We start from the raw sequence: 13,501 nt of genomic DNA, 5'->3' as shown, positions 1-13,501 counted from the left end.
TACCTATACATCAGCTAGCTTTATGCAAAACTATCTTGACTGCAACTATTTATTAATAATATACTATTAATCGATAGAAGAGAGTGTTTATTGTAAGACTGATGACAGTTATAATGTCTGTGTAACGATTCTGGTCTATTGGTCGTAGCTGACTCTGGAGGTGTACCGGCCCACAAAATTAGTAGAAAAACCTAATCAGTGGATACGTGATTCACTTAATTGTCTAATACATAATCAGAAAAATCTAAGTTATTGATAGGAGTATTTTTAAATTAAATATGAAAAGACGTCTCCACCTAAATGTTAACATTTTAACCAAATACCTATTTGTGATTTTGAATTGTATTATTTTAATATGTTATTGTTGCTTTAAATTTTTCTATCCAAACGTCTATTCATAAACTTTTTTTTGTGCACAATAGTGTTGTATTTGGGATAGGTAAAAATGTAAAAGCGAGCATTCGCAGCACGCACCAACAATTTTAACGCTCCCTAACATGTCGGTCTAGTTTCGTCTGTATATTGTACCTACTGACCTTTATTCCATTACTTAAGGGGCATCCGGAAGTCACACAGCCCTGCCCAGTTCACCCCCTGAGTAATATGGGATAAGAAATATAGAGCATGTTTCTCAAAAAAGAATGGCACTGCAGCACACATATAAGTAGGTGGTGCTTAGCTTTTGTGTATACACGAGTGCCATTGGCGACAATATCGATTTAACTTGACCAACATGCCAAGGTAGGTTTATAGGTATGAATGCAAACGCATAATATTTTGAAATAACACAATATCTAGTTAGTGCGCTTTGTGGCTTGTATAGTAATAGTTGTCTCGATCTGATTCCGATAAAATATACCATCTACCTGTATACTCTTGTCAATGGAAAGGTTGAGAAAATATTCAACGAGTGAAGCGAAAACATTGCAATACATATATGAAGTACGTACCTATATATTATACTATTTATTTATTTAATACCAATGGGGATTAGCCCTAGTAACAAAAGTGGTATAAGATAACAAAACAACACGCAATAAAAACAATATAGAACGATGATTAATTGAACCTTAGATTTTGAAGAAGAAATCACGGATCATCATTGGCTATAACTTCATCATACGAATGTTACGCTCATTTATTTAATAACATTTTTTGTGCAATGCTGAATGAAAAATGTAGAAGTTAGTTGAACTTCCTGTTAACCCTCAGGTTACTTAGTGCATGGAGAGAAGGGGAGTCAACAGAATATGAGAGGAGCTTATAGAGAAAGGGAAGATAAAGAAAGGATAATTATATTTTCGTTGTCATTATTGTGTTGATACATATTGTATTAATTTATTATATCATAAAAATCCGCACGTACCTACATAAAAAATATAATACATATAAATAATAGAGTATTATAATTGTTTTAATAATTTTTGACGAATTATAGTACTCATTAAGAGCGTGGCAGAAAATATTAAAGTCACTTAGCCCCGACGCGATGGTGTAATAATAGTCAGTTTTTGAATTGAGAAAAATCAGATGGGGGATTCAAAAGTGTAAAAAAAAATGCACGTCCCTGAATATTTAAATGTTTTATTAATCAATATATAATTAGAAGGAATAAGTATGCACAAAATTGTTTTTAAAAGATCAAGGACTCCATTCCCTACGTCCTCTTTAAATGCAAGCATTGATAATAGCTATAAGCTATAGGTAGGTACTGCGGATGATATAAAATAGTAATTTTATTGTTATTATGATGATTCCCCGAAAAGCTAGAGATTCATCAGTAGTGGGTTGTCGAAGTCAATTTTTACCACTACATATTTTATATTAATGGATTTACAGTATACAACGAACGAATTTTTCAAAAAATTTAATTCAATTTTAAACTATTAACATACGTCATACATATAAGTATATAACTTACCTACTTACACCGTTTAATGGCATGTTGCCATGTCGGTATTGATTAATAAGTTATAAAACTATATAATATATTATAATAATGGCTTTTTTTTAATTTTTACTTATGACCCAGTTTGACAAACTAGACCAAATAATGTACTACCAGAAACCAACATAAATAGTCGGTGGCCGGTGCATTTTTTTACTAAAAAAATTATCCCCAGACACGAAAAAAACAAATTAAATGATTAATGCATGAAAGATGTAATTTTGACAATGGTATCAACTATCAATCCATTTGTGAAAAAGATTAATTTCAAATTTATTATAGGTAAAGGGATGGAATATTTAAATTTATTTTCGAGAGTATTTTTTGATAGTCTACATTATTATTAAGTAATTTATAAATATATATATAAATATAGAATCATAATGACAATACTAGTTTGAATATTAATTCTTATTCGTCAAAATATTCAGAAAAATTTGACACCAAATAATTTACGGTAGAAAAAGGAATTCACATTTGAAAAAAAGAAGTTTGTATCTCCACAGGACACTATTTGAGTAGTACAAAAAATCTCAAGTATTGGAAAGTATTAAGTCTTTATAAGCATAACTTTTCCAACATTTTGATTTTAAATAACTGCATTATTGAAGAAAAAAGAGCTGGGTTAATCACCCTGTAAATAGCTGGTAGAATAAACTAAAGACCAAAACAACAGTACTTTCACTAGTGCATATTGGGATTGAACCAGTAGCGCGCAAGGGTAGTTTTTCAGCTTATGCAGTTAAAAAAAGTTACCGAATTTTAAAATAATATTCTTACTGAATTCCACAATTATACTCAATTTACTAAATAGTTAATATTATAAATTTATAAAATTCAAGTTATTTACACCCTCCCCTCTCGGGAGGACATGCAGTTGCAGTATTTGCTATCCTCTCTGGACGCCACTGCCATTGAACGATTGAATATTATAATATAACATTGCCATTGTTATTATTATTATTATATATAATATTGACCAAGTGCGTCATTTGATTGTTTTCCAGTTCTTATTGTCCAATAACATGACGAAGACTTCGGCTTGTTTCATCGAAGAATGTCACAAATTGAATATGCCAGTACCGTCTGTTGCTGCCGAATCGACCGAAACTTGTAGTAACAATCCGGTCCACCTGTCCAAAGATCGAGCTGCGACCATTATTCAGTCTTTTAAATCTGCGTCTAGGTCAACGTTTATGAAGGTAATAATATTATTATCGGTTATCACTACTTACCTAAGGAGTTATGATTTATATGCAATATCAAATAGTAAAGTATTTTTTTGTTAAATTATATAATATACTCCTTCATACTGGAACTATAAAATCTGAAAATTATGTGAACAAAAGAGTTTAGTTCAAAATATTTTTTTTTACAGACATTGCAGGAAGTTCAGATTCGGATAAAATTAGATATTAAACAAAGGATGATGATTTTCGTTATCTTTTCGTACCTTAATCTCAAACATATCATTAGTAGTGAATTGAAACCTTTATGACATTTGCAAATAATTCAGAAAAAAAAGTTCAACCCACCATATTACTTCCTCTTTTTTGTGTCTGTCATCGTCTCTTGGAGCAGTACAATGCTAAGATTTTCAACTTCAATATCTTTTCTAGTAAAAAAGCTAACTAGTTGGTACTCTGAGTGGATTAAAATATTTGAAGATTGTACAAAAATGAATAAAATATAGTTTATAATACTGCATGGTTGAAATAGATGATTTCGATGCCGGTGATAGCTAAGGTACCGTTTTAGCCTTTGGAGACGCGTGTGGTTACTCTAATCTATATTTTTAATAGACTATCAATACTATGTGAATATTCTACGCTCCATTGAGTAATGTTATTTTTTATAACTTTTATATTGTACCTACAACTATAAAAATTTCAAAATATAATTTTCTATTTGTTTACTTAATACAAAAATTAAAAATTAATTAATTCATATGGAACGATTAATATACTTACATATATTGAGAACAAGAATTCTTTAATAATTTCTAATATAATAAAAAACACTTAGTATGTAATTAATGCAATTTTGTAAAAAATATTATTATTTAAACGAAAAAAAAATACCCAAACAACTATGTGCAATTGTGTGGTCTGATACCATGTGCGTCACTAAAGGTTAAATCAATGCCCAGGCTTACGTTTATGAAGGTGAAAATTATTATCACCACCTTGGGCTAGGATTTATATGTACATGTAATATAAAATAGTGAAATATTGATTTAATTTAGTTGTTAAAATATGTAAAAATATGCAATAAAAATATAATAAAAATAAAATGCAAGGCTGGGTAAGTTAACTATTATGTCGATATTAAAAAATGTAAGTTAATGTTTAAGTTACTTTTTTTCTGTTTAATTCGTAAAAGTTACTAGTTAAATAGAAAAAATATAATTTACTTAACAGTTATAAAATTATCAGTTAATTTTTTTAATGTCAATATTTACAATTTACGATTTAAGAGCAGTATAAGCAAATTAGATAAAAATAAATACACGAAATAATAGTTTATAAAATTAAAAAAATATATTAATCATAAATCTACAATAACATTTTTATTTCTTTTTAAGAAATCAACACTATAATCATTATAAAGCTGAAAACTTTAAACATCATCCAAATAAGATCATATTGAATATTATACTATTTTCTATTACGGCATGGACCTCTGACTGTCTTCCGTTGACCTTAGACTTTCGGTCACCTTAGTCAAATACTGACATCGTTTTTTTTTTGGGGGGGGGGGGGTATACTATTATACACTAGGTGCATATATTATATACCCTTCTATCTATATAATAGTATTATATGGTGTATATTTCTATATAGAAACTAAATAATTAGGTCGTGGAGTTGAGTCATTCACCTAAATCGTCACCCTCAAGCTGACCACTGGGTCACCTCAATATTGTGGTTTTTTTCCAATTAATGAATATCTATATACCCATATAACCATGCACGACTATCATCAATTTTGACCAAGGTTTTTGAATAATTGCTCTTTTGACGATAATATGTAAATTTGTAATAAAAATCAACAAATTAAAAGTACCTATCCTAAACTATTCAAAATACTTTTCAAATGTATTTGTGTTTTTATTTTAAATATGAAATGTTTTTGAAAAGTTATTGAAATAATAACGCTATATGAAAATGTGGTTATATATAATTCAATATTTTCAGACATGGGGTGATTTAGCCGACGAGATAAAACAGATCGACGAGTATCGAAAACTGACGTTTTACCTTCACGTCTACTACACCATACTGGAATGTAAAAAACGTGTCAACAAATCGGAAAACTGCAGTGATGATAGATGTGATGAGAACGACGAAAGTTCGATGGCCGCTTTTCGCACTTTTCTGCTCCAGAGAGGTGCTGAGTTCAGTACTGAAAACGAATTTTTACCGTATTTTGCATTGCCATACGTGTTCGAACCGATGCAACACCCTTCGTTTAAAAATTTGTTCAAAGTACGACACATTTTTTACTTATTACAGTATGAGTGTATATCGTATATTATTAGTACTATGCACTACAGCGTATTTCAAAAACGTAAAAAATTCGAATGGTTTTTAAACATTTGTTCTTCTCAAGGAAAATCGATGGTGTGATTCGCTAAAAAAAAGATTGGAGGACTTTATTTTGGACATCGCTATTAGCACATCGGTTATATTAGTACCAAGCAAAGAAGCGGGAAAGCGAAAATTTACAAAAAAAAAATTTAAAACGTTGTACAAGGAATACAAACCGCTGAATGGTTTGTTAAAATTCTACTACGCCTTTACATTTTGTATCAACAAAAGTTTGATGAAAAACGGTGTGTAATTTATTATTATTATATTAGCTTTGGCCGCTGAACTTTTAAATGCTTTGGAAAATTCGATTCGGGGACAGTCGATTAATTTGGAAATTATTTTAAAAAATTGTAATGCTGTGGTGGAAAACAACGACAACAGTGAAGTTAGTGTTGTTTTTGTTTTTTATTGTATGTACCAATAATATACAATTTTAAATAGTTACTCATCATTATATTTCTATCCTATTATTCTTCTTTTTGATGATATAATATATCTTAGAAAAATTTAGAAATTGCTGACGACCAATTCGATTTGTCCATTTTTAAAATCAAACTCGAACTCCGGGACGGTAACAGCACCAAGAACAAATTACTTATCTTACAAGCCTTGCGTTGGGTAAGTACGAAGCCATATTATAATGTATTATAGGTATTATATCTATTAGTCATATTACTAGGTAATTCATTATATTTTCTAAAAAACTGTATCTTAATTATAACACTAGTTAGTTCATAAAGTACCTATGTACTTACTTAGTAACAACTTGGTTTTTTAAAATTAATTTGAATTTTTTTTTGTTTAATCACTATATTATATTCAATAATTTTAAATACTTTTTTTTTTTTTTTATTTTAACATATATTTACAATCTATTTTACAATAATCAGTAAGTATGATGACAAAGTTTATATGACATTATGAAATATTCGAATAGGAAGACCCTCAGTAGTGTCACCTGACCAGAGATTATTTTTTTAATTTTAAATACTTACAAACAAATAAACAACTATTCCTTGATTTAATAGTTTTATTGACACGTATAAATATACATGCAATGCCCTAAATCCAGTTCTGCAATAATATAATATAAAACGCAATATTTGGTTATTATTTAAAAAAAATTGAAAATTGCACATTCTCTTTAATATGTGTGGCCCAAGTTATAATTAAATAAAATGAATTAGCTTCTTTTCAACCTGAAATAGTATTTAACTTTAAGTTTTTAAAGAAATGCATTGTTTGTTAATAATTAATTTGCTGCTTTATGTTATTATTAACATTGGTTTAACTTAATCAACTCAGGTTAATTTTTTTTTTTTAACTTTCCCAACTTAAATTATTTTTATTTTTTATTAACACATACTCAAATATTATGATCAATTTATATTTTATTGTAAATCAAACATTTACAAGGATCGAATATCTACGCTTAAGCATTATGATAACGTCCAATTTTGTTATGAATTTTTTTGGAAGAGGTTGACAAAATCGGAAAACAGAACTGACACGGTAGTGATGATAAAAAAATACGACTTACTGGATTTGTGCAAATCGAAAGCCGAACAAGGACTGATGAAATGGCTGATGATGACAAACGGGCCACATCCGCTACAACAAATGATATCAAGACTGCTGAATGCCCTGGCGTCATTCAATAGAGGCCGCAGGTATTTGGCAGGCTCTCCGTTTTTACTCCGTCTAATCATATCTCAGCTCATATCTTCACAACACTTTTGGGACACGATCACGAGCAACATGCTGTTGGGAACGTTGCAGAAGCTGAGTATGGGGTATGTCTATGTGCGTGAAGTTGCCCCCCCTCCCCCGCCATGACCAATTTTTTTGAAAGTGATGTTAACATTTTACAAATAATATGCAAATTGGTTTTCAGAATTTGCAAATAAATTCCCTGCCAGGAATAAAAAAAATAAGACAGGGGGCCAACTTAACGCAGCCCTCCTATATGTAGCTAGCGGTATCAAAATACTACAAATAATTTGCAAATTGGTTTTCAGAGTTTGAAAATTAATTAACCACGTGGTATGAAAAATATAAGATGGGGAGGGGGGGCAACTTCACGCTACACCCTCTTGAGCCATGAATTGAAAAATGCTGCTAACATTTTGCAAATAGCCGCTACCTTATTTATAATTTCGAGTCTAAAAATCATACCAATCATTGATGTTTATACGTAGGTATAGTTTATAGTATAATTTAAAATTATATTATGTAATTCACAATTGAAGTATTCTACTTACAGAAATATTTTACATAATATATCGGGCTACTATTTAATATAAGTTTAATATAAAATAATTGTTTCTTACCCTTATGTCTTAATACATGATAATATTACAATAAACATAAATTAAAAATTTATTATTTTAAATTTATTTATTAATTCTTTTTACACTATATTTGTAGGAACATAACATAGATTATTGAATATTATAAGCTCGTGGCCATCAAATAAGAGCTCACATTAATTAATAACAATTTCTATTTTGTTTTGCTAATAAATTGATTATGTTTTTCGGATCTTAAAATTGTATTAATTTTAAATTTACTTTAGTAATTTTTAATTATTAATGTTAGAGATCGTGTTTCGTGGTTAAATGGTTCTCGTCATTTATTATAAAACGTCAGGTCGATACATCTAAAACATTGATTTCAATTGAAAAAAAACAACATCTCTTATTACTATAGTTGACTAGGTATGAATTTTGGACTCGAAATTATAAATAAGGTAGCGGCTATTTGCAAAATGTTAGCAGCATTTTTCAATTCATAGCTCAAAAGGGTGTGTAGCGTGAAGTCCCCCCCCCCCCATCTTATATTTTCCATACCATGTGGGTAATTTATTTGCAAACTCTGAAAACCAATTGCAAATATTTGCAAATTATTTGCAAAATGATAACATCACTTTCAAAAAAATTGGTCATGGGGGGGAGGCAACTTCACGTTTATGGTATGTCTGCACATATCGCATTCTATATGTTAGACATATTATAATTAAATTGTCAATTAATTTATTATTATTACTCTCGATGTAAGAGTGTAAGTTACGATACTTATATTTATATAATATTTACAATATATTGATCAATTCATCCATAATTCCTGTATGTTTTACCCATAGGGAAGAGTGGTGTAAATTGATTTACTTTTAAAAATATGTATCAAAGGAGCACACACAACACAAAAAAATGTATCTTTAAATTATTGTTAAAGATGAAAATACGATATGGGTGAAGTCATATTGGGCCGACCTCGCCACAATTGGCCAATCTAACACCTGTAGTACAAGTTGCCAGTACAATAATTTACACGCCTACATAATATTATGAACTAGGTCTCAATAAAAACTTTTAGATCAAATAAGGTAGGTACCAGGTACCTGATTGTTTTTAGGTAAATACTAATTGAGTTCCATGCAATTTCAAACATAATACATAAAATTGAGTCCATGTTTATATACATATTAACTGAGTCATATAAAATTTTTAAAAAATCACCTTCTTTACATATTTATGGACTTCTTTAATAAAAAATTCTGCAGGTGTGCTAACAAATTTCATTTTAAAAAATGCGTGTGTAATATATTATTATGTATAATTTAGTTGGACTTCGTAAACTATAGGCTAGAGTGTATAATATAATATCTGTAATTGTAACTATCGACTGACAAATAAAAACCAAAATTCCCAACCTACAATGTTATGATATCATTATTGTTTTTAAAATTACAAAACAATTTATATTGCGTAATTGTCTTCGTATGTCACTATAATGTGGTTGATTATTATTTTACTTTAAATAATCCTTGGACTCAATTAGCATATTATTTTTCTCCGTTCAGTTATATGTGGTAAATAATATTTTTGATCCTTAATCTATTTGAGAAAAGATGATTAAAAATCGTTTGTGTAAACAATCGAAAGAAGAAACAGAATTTCAGTGTAGTGTTTAGTTTTTGTTTTAGTATTAAAAATACTTTCCGTACACAGGTGTTCTCCTTTAAGACATCTAGTGGTTGTAGATCATAAAAACATCATTTGTAACTAACGAAAAATAAAAATATATTTATTTTTTAAAGAAACACTTAGGGTGTTTACAAAATTTAAAATTCACCTCTTCCGCCATAGTTATGGTAATAGTTTTAAGTGCCGTGTAATGGTGGGCGTTAACTATAGTTTACTGCGTTTCTTGAGCGCAATATTGTAACATTTTTATGGTGTTAAAGATCTCGAGCACGAAAGCGGATGATTGGAAACGGTCTGACCACTTGGCTGGCCGACCAGCTCGTTCGTAAAAGCGAATTCACCGGAGATCGAAACAAATACGAGATGTACGATCTGGAATATAGTCTAGGGCTGTTTATGAACCTTTGCCAGTGCCAGGCGGCCGTCAGAGCTTGTGGCTCGCGTTCCCGCAACCTGTTCAAGAGCTTGGGAGTTTTCATGACGACGTTGGACGTGGATGTAAGTGAAAAAAATATATACGACACGAGAACCAATAAAAAATAAAACTACTTTTATTATTCGTATGACATGAGTGTGTATAGAGCCAATATTTTGAAGCAGAAAAAATTATTTATCAGGTATTCTACGTTTGTACATTTTTTTTAGTACAAACGGCAGTTTTTTATTATCGGTGAAATGCCATGAGTACGATTGCATTTAAATTTAACGTATGATGCTTAAAATAACATTTATCATCAATTATTACACAAGTACGTCTTGTACTCAACGTCAAGTCACGTAGGTTTACTAATTTACCGACAACTATTAACATACTATAAGGTCTTAGCGATAACCTATAGGCCATATACTTAAATTATTTAGCACCTATATACATGATATATTTAATTTAATGTTTTAATTTTTTAATGCATCTTAAAAGTAATAACACTAAGGCAAGAAAATGTATTTTTAAAACTTTTCGACACATTTTTTTTTTCATGTCTAAGTTTTAATTATTTTAAAACGTTATATTATATGAGATGCCGGAAAACGGACTACATTATAGCAGTTATGTACCTAAAAAGCCTATCCATAACGCCGTGTGTTCATATTATTATATTAATATTAAGTATGGGTCGTTCAGTTGATGTGTGTGAAATAACGCACCCCCCCCCCTCCTCTATCAAATTTTCAAATTATATCAGACAAATTTTTACGTTATATTGATTAAGTTGGCTTTATAAATTCGTGAGTTTATCGATTTAAAGCTCTCGAGGAAGAGCTAACCTATAATTACTTCCAAATTGAGACTTAAACTTACAGTATTAATTTCCAGTGCAATTTGAACAAAGTAGGAAGAAATGAGGCTAACTTAACATACGTGTTGAGGGTTGTACTTATCTACTTAATCGAATATTGTACACACTTTTCATTGGTGTTTAGATCATGCCGTGCATATCTGGCGTATTGTACAATATGTTCAAAAACCCGGAGATGATGGCGGTAGCCATAGAAGAAGGGATGACTGGCGTCGTTGAAAAAACGATCGAGAGAAATATCAACGCCTACCCTTCAGCGATCGAGCGATTAGTAGACGTGAGGAACATGTTGTTGCAAAATGAGCATCCGGCTTTCGATCAGTCGTCGTCAGAAGACGAATACGATTATTACAACGACGACAGTGGTGAAGATGAGGATGACAGCAGTAATTCCGACGAAGATGACGTACATATTAATGTTATAATAATTATATAATATAATAGATTTACGTACAGTTAAGGTAGAAGCTTAGGATTTTTGCGATGGGAGAGGGGGATTACAATATTCATACATTTATAATAATCGTGATGAAATCGAATTTAATTTTAAATTAAAAATATAATTATCTAGGCAAAGTTAAACCTCATTTGTAGCTATGTGTGTACTTATTTATTTTTCTCGGTGGCATGAAAACAAGGCCAGCCCATGTCTCAAATAATATTAAGTCCATAACAAAAACAAAAAAGGAGAAACAATGGATAGATGTAAGTTCATTGGTTAATGTGAAAAATATGGGCCTTCATTGACAAGCATCAATATATAGACGGGTAAACGGAGAATTGGATAGATATAGTAAGTGAATGATAGAGGGATATTAAAATTGAGAAGTGTTTCTGATTGGACGTTTGAAGCTCGAAAGCTGACTTAAGGCTGGTGAAGAAGGGGAATCAGTGAAGAATTAGAAAGTAGTTTCGAGAGAAATTTTCGATTGACTTGAGACGGGGATCCGCAAGATTACTTTTAGATAATTCAAACAATTGACTAACTGACGCAAATCAAGGTAAAAAGTAAAAAGTCCTAAAAAAAATTAGTTGTTTTTAAGTCAGTGGGTAAAAAATAGTCCAGTATTCTTATAGTAAAATTAGTAAAGATTATTTGTTAAAAAAAAAAAAGAAATAAGTACAATAACTATAATAACTACTTAGGTTTTGTTCTATAAAAAAAATCGAAAAGTACAAATAGAATATTACTGGAAAAACAAGACTCGACAAACAAGATAATGCAATTTAGATATTATAAGGGAGTAACTAGAAATTTCATCAGGGGGGAGGGGCAACCAAGTGTATTTTCTAATTTTTACCCGAATTTAAAATTTTCTTACATATTTGAGACTATAGTTGTAGGTATTTATAATATTTGATGGTGTTGTCTTATGTGTAGGATGACATCGACAATTTGGAGGCGGAACTGGACGAAGACGATCCACTAAAAATTCAGCCCAACGGTGAAGATTTTCTCGCTAACTACAAAACATGTGACATCTCAAAGCATACTACTTCAGATCGTTGCAATAATAATAATATATTGTTATGATAATTAATAATGTGTTAGTCGGTCAAAACGCCGCGCGCTGTCACGTGATGAACATACAGGCAACTCAATATATTTTCAATACACATACATAATAATATTTATGTATTATAATGTTATAATAAACTTACTAATAAGTATATTTCTTTATTTTAGCTCAGTACGATATTATATATAATGAATTATATTATAAACTTTTTTACTACCGACATAGGACCGAACACGAAAAATATCAAATCAGATTTTTGTTTTATAAATATGATACATTTTTTATATAAACACTAGAAATTATATTTTTGTTACATTGTAGATATCTATATTATAAATGTTATGATGAATATGAATAAATAAATAGGTGATTATTTCATAATTTATGAAGGCTTACATCTTATTCAGAATTTTACAATATGCACTTACAGGCATATATAGAATTTGATTTAACTTTAATTTGAACCTTTGAGGGCATTGTAATATTAGAATGTAAGTTAAACACTTAAATGGTCGCACAAATTGAGTAGCAATATAGTGACGTATGTCATATAATCATATGTCATATTGGCAATATTGTAAAAACTACTTTTAATACTGTATTTAAATGAAGGTATAAATACGTACATTCAGAAAGTATTTCAAATATATTTCAAATACCTTTCATAAAAAGTATTTAAGAACAAATACAAATACTTGGCATGAATTTAAATACTTTTTAATTTTACAAATAGATAAGTAAACAAAATAATTTTTGATAAGTAATTATTAATTACATATTTGAAACTGTAGTCTCATACATAAGTATCATTAGAATTTAGAAATTTGTACTATCTACCTACTTTATTTTGAACTGAAAATGAAAAACATTTACATATCAATTCTGATAAATATTTCCTATATTATGATATTAATTAATCAATAGAAAGTTGTCAATGAAATATAAAATATATGAATACCTATTCAAATAAATGTTTAATAATTGTATTTTAGCTTATTATCAAATAATGCGACGAATAATTCCTTTTAATCTTGAAAAGTAATTGATTTTCAAATATAAATATGGCCAAGGCAGTATTGAAAATACTTTCCAAATATACTTAGTTAAAAAGCTTTAAAAATATTCTAAACGCTATAAAAATATTTAAATACGGGTG

At 29.5% G+C, this 13,501-nt stretch overlaps 1 protein-coding gene across 2 annotated transcripts; it reads left to right on the top strand.

Annotated features, from left to right (window-relative positions):
• The first annotated feature begins 781 nt into the window (after positions 1–781).
• Positions 782–12,660, top strand: LOC111042879 (lisH domain-containing protein ARMC9-like). Of its 2 annotated transcripts, none has more exons than XM_022327595.1 (10): positions 782–942; positions 2,956–3,150; positions 5,146–5,436; positions 5,561–5,723; positions 5,811–5,926; positions 6,043–6,159; positions 7,021–7,334; positions 9,788–10,025; positions 10,950–11,243; positions 12,207–12,660. In XM_022327595.1, the coding sequence occupies exons 1-10, from the start codon at positions 883–885 to the stop codon at positions 12,357–12,359; spliced, it is 1,941 nt and encodes a 646-aa protein (XP_022183287.1). In that variant the 5' UTR covers positions 782–882; the 3' UTR covers positions 12,360–12,660. The 2 variants fall into 2 exon arrangements, with proteins under 2 accessions (XP_022183287.1, XP_022183288.1); XM_022327596.1 differs by having other exon boundaries at positions 10,950–11,231; positions 12,207–12,659.
• The last annotated feature ends 841 nt before the right edge of the window (positions 12,661–13,501 follow it).

This window comes from Myzus persicae, unplaced genomic scaffold, assembly GCF_001856785.1.
Source record: "Myzus persicae strain clone G006 unplaced genomic scaffold, MPER_G0061.0, whole genome shotgun sequence".
Lineage (NCBI taxonomy): Eukaryota > Metazoa > Arthropoda > Insecta > Hemiptera > Aphididae > Myzus > Myzus persicae.
Note: the sequence above shows the minus strand (reverse complement) of the source record. Positions and strands in the feature narration are given on the sequence as shown.